Genomic DNA, 4,398 nt, shown 5'->3' with positions numbered 1-4,398 from the left:
CAGAAGGGAAACGGCGATCGGGGCAGGAGGGGGGCAGGGACCGGAGCAGAAGGGAAACGGCGATCGGGGCAGGAGGGGGGCAGGGACCGGAGCAGAAGGGAAACGGCGATCGGGGCAGGAGGGGGGCAGGGACCGGAGCAGAAGGGAAACGGCGATCGGGGCAGGAGGGGGGCAGGGACCGGAGCAGAAGGGAAACGGCGATCGGGGCAGGAGGGGGGCAGGGACCGGAGCAGAAGGGAAACGGCGATCGGGGCAGGAGGGGGGCAGGGACCGGAGCAGAAGGGAAACGGCGATCGGGGCAGGAGGGGGGCAGGGACCGGAGCAGAAGGGAAACGGCGATCGGGGCAGGAGGGGGGCAGGGACCGGAGCAGAAGGGAAACGGCGATCGGGGCAGGAGGGGGGCAGGGACCGGAGCAGAAGGGAGACGGCGATCGGGGCAGATGGGGGGCAGGGACCGGAGCAGAAGGGAGACGGCGATCGGGGCAGATGGGGGGCAGGGACCGGAGCAGAAGGGAGACGGCGATCGGGGCATCACCCTCTCCCCTCCTACACACACAACACACACAACACAATGCCTTCTGTCTTCTGTCTGGTAATGGCGGCTCTGCAGGGAACCGGCTGCAGCCCCAAGGGATGGGAGCGGTCACATGACCGCTCCTCCGCTTCCCCGAGCACAAATATATCAGTTTGGCGCTCGGGGAAGAGTTTCTCCTGCTCAGCGCGCATCAGCAGGGAGAAACTATAGCCGCGCTGATAACAGATGCAGGGGCGTTCTGCATCTGTTCAGCGCGGCTCAGCACGCCTGAGTGCTCTATGGCCCGGGCCTTAGTTGGAATCTCGCAGTGCATTTTTGCAAGCTTCTCTTTAGTTGCCACGTATTCATCTGTCTCTCCTTGTTTTAAAATATCTAGTGAACGATTATTTCATGTGCCTGTAATTTGTATAGTAGTTGAGCAAAAAATGATTTAATGTTCTTATAGTTGCTTTCGTTTGCAATTTTGACAACAAGACTGAGTGCTCGTTTTGAGTAGCAATGAATCATTTTGTAGTGTGCAGGTTGTATTTTTTTTACCTTCAAGTTCCTATAAATTCGCACCAAACATTGTGGAATCCCATAGGAGCTATAACATAAAACAGTATTCAAGTACAATATTAGATGTCTAACATTTGTTAAAGCAGCAATACGGGTTACAGGTTTGAACCAGGGGGATTTTGAGCTGAACGGTGTAAATATCGGCTTCGGGACCCCCTGCTTCCAGAGATGCTTACCTCCTTAGTGGTGCCGGTATCCCTGCAGGCAGAGAAAGTGTCTAATCTGATGGCGGTGTTTACATGTTCCGCGGGCCCATAGTAAGCTGTGACGTCATCTGTTGCGGGTTCCTATTGGCCCGCGTAACCTGGACATTTAAACTCTGCAGAGATACTGGCATACCCTACGGAGGGAAGTATCTCTGGAAGCAGGTGGTCCCCGGAGCCGAAACTAACACAGTTCGGCTCCGGAGACCCCCTGATTAAAACCTGTAAACACACACACACACACATCTGTATTGCTGCTTTCCTGTAGAGTACTTTAGAAAAAAAAAGCATGCTCATGTTCTGTGCCATATAACAAACATCTATATAGGACTGAATATTCAGAATGTAACCATTTTGCTGGAGATTGTTACAAAAAGGACGTATTGTAGACAATAGGGTACATTTATTATTCATGCCAATATAATATTGTCTTTTCTCTTCCTGTCTTTAGGGGTTCTGGCATGCAGTGTTGTGCTGGTGTTGTCCCGGAGAGCACTTTTCAAGTTTTATATGATGAGTGGGGCGCTCCTACTGGCTGCAACTTCTGTGTTGGTGAATTACTATGCCACTTTGCACATCGACTTTTACCGTGCCTATTACTTGGTGGCTTTTGGGCAGGAATTTCTTCCCTCCAATGGACCTTCACTGTGGATGACACTTCTTATCTTACAACTTATTTTGGGTATTGGCTTCATCACATTGCTTGAGGTCCAGTCTATCTACTCCCAACTAATTATACTGGATCTGTTAATACCTACAGCTGGTTTGATAATAGGACTTCCCATCCACGCGCAACAGATTTTGTTTTTTGTTTCTGGCCTTCTTCTTACACTTTACACTACAGTATGCCTGTCCATCAGACTTAAATGGTTCTACTATTCAACAAAATATACTTATCTCCTGATAAAACACATGTACCGTGTTTATGGATTACAACTCTTGGTTGAGGATACTTGGAAAAAGATTCGCTTCCCAGACGTCCTGCGAGTCTTCTGGCTGACCAGACTAGCCACCCAGGCAGTATTTTTAGTCTACATGGTAAAGCTGTCAACCAGCGATACAGAAGATGCCTCTTACTTTATACCTTGGAATTATTTTTGGAAACTTTTCTGCAACCTTATAATCGGTGGTTGTGATTCCATGTTAACAGTCTTAGGAATGAGTGCTGTGATTTCTTCCTTGGCTCATTACCTGGGACTGGGAATCTTGGCCTTCATAGGCTCAACAGAGGAAGAGGACAAGCGGCTTGGTTTTGTAGCTCCTGTTCTGTTTTTTATCTTGGCCCTACAAACCGGCTTAAGTGGGTTAAAACCAGAAGAAAGACTTGTACGCCTTTGTCGAAACATGTGCCTTTTGTTAACGGCAATCTTGCATTTTATCCATGGAATGACTGACCCAGTGTTGATGTCACTCAGTGCCTCCCACGTGTCTTCTTTCCGCAGGCATTTCCCAGTACTATTGGTTTCGGCTTCCCTTTTTATTCTTCCAGTTATCCTCAGCTATGTCCTGTGGAATCACTATGTACTAAATACATGGTTATTTGCAGTAACAGTATTCTGTGTAGAACTTTGTTTAAAAGTAGTTGTCTCTCTAACAGTTTACACACTGTTTATGATTGATGGTTACTACAATGTACTATGGGAAAAACTTGATGATTATGTCTATTACGTGCGTTCAGCTGGTAATATCATTGAGTTTATCTTCGGAGTAATCATGTTTGGAAACGGGGCCTATACAATGATGTTTGAATCAGGAAGCAAGATCCGAGCTTGTATGATGTGTCTCCATGCCTATTTCAATATTTACCTGCAAGCAAAGAATGGCTGGAAGACATTTATGAACCGTAGGACAGCTGTGAAGAAAATAAACTCTCTTCCAGAAGTGAAAGGTTCAGAGTTAATGGAAATAGATGATGTATGTGCAATCTGCTACCATGAGTTCCACTCTTCCGCCCGCATCACACCATGTCACCATTACTTTCACGCACTTTGCCTTCGGAAATGGCTGTACATTCAAGACACTTGCCCGATGTGCCATCAAAAAGTATACATCGAAGACGACCCAAAAGAGACCACAACCTTTTCCAACAACAATGGGTTTGTTGCGCCAAATGAGGATGCTGTGCAGCTGGAAGCAGAAGCTGAGGCTGACCACGAGCTGGATGAGAATGAACTTCATGAAGATGACAGCACAGAGTGTGATGAGGAAGAATGGACAGAGCAGCACAACTCCACTGCTGAAGAGGAAGAATATATTAATGACGGTTCTGACTCGTGTGGGGATTAAACATTATTTATTTAAAAAAATGTTTTTGCTGTTCTGTTTCTAAATCCATTGAGGTGTTTAAAGATGACAGAGAAAGTTCTCTCTCATTGTCGTGTAACTCTGAAAGCACAAAATCAGTATCTTGACGCAGGGTCTAAACGAACGTTTTCCTGTAACGTACTACTGTAAATATACCTCTTGGTCTCTTTTGTGACCTAATTAAATGTGTACATTCTTGTACATGGAATAAAATGTTGATTTTTCTTTTTCACAATTTAGTTTTTTTTACCCATTTCAGCAGATTGTTTGAAGTACAGTGTTTTAATCTATGCCAAAGATACTTCAATATAAATTCAGTGGATGCCTCTAAAATATGCTTGTGGGAAAAAAAATAGTATGTGCCGGTTTTTGTTCACAAGTGTTGGCACAAAAAAAGTAATTTCAAAAGTGCAACCCATAGCAATTGAGCCATTATCATTGGGATGCAGCTCAGACCAATTTCCTATGGACATCCCTTGAATGAAATAAAAATATAAAAAACAAAGACCACTTAATTTATTTTTTTTGAGAAAACAGTCAATTTAACAAATTAAGTTACCTCTTTTAGTTTGATATAATTCCTAAAAAGATGAAGGTTCTACTTCAGAGGGCATACAAAAATAATGGCTTTACTTTATCTGCTATTATGATATTAAATGTACTAAGTGTCTGTGCTACTTGTATTGTTAGCGTGGGCTATCCCTACAGTGTAATTCTGTAAGTGCTCCTTTTGGTTTCTAGAAACGACCTTTATTGTAGATTTTGTAAAGGAGTCCATAATTTAGGATCACTAGCGTG

General features: G+C 44.8%; 1 protein-coding gene across 1 annotated transcript in view; it reads left to right on the top strand.

Moving 5' to 3' along the window:
- The window catches only part of RNF139 (ring finger protein 139), a 29,328-nt gene extending 25,493 nt beyond the window's left edge, over positions 1-3,835 (top strand). The window contains exon 2 of the mRNA XM_075582172.1: positions 1,748-3,835. Coding sequence (XP_075438287.1) covers positions 1,748-3,582 — 1,835 coding nt within the window. The 3' untranslated portion in view covers positions 3,583-3,835. The remainder of the gene's footprint in view (positions 1-1,747) is intronic.
- The last annotated feature ends 563 nt before the right edge of the window (positions 3,836-4,398 follow it).

This window comes from Ascaphus truei, chromosome 2, assembly GCF_040206685.1.
Source record: "Ascaphus truei isolate aAscTru1 chromosome 2, aAscTru1.hap1, whole genome shotgun sequence".
Taxonomy (NCBI): Eukaryota; Metazoa; Chordata; class Amphibia; order Anura; family Ascaphidae; genus Ascaphus; species Ascaphus truei.
This window is presented reverse-complemented; position numbering and strand designations above follow the sequence as displayed.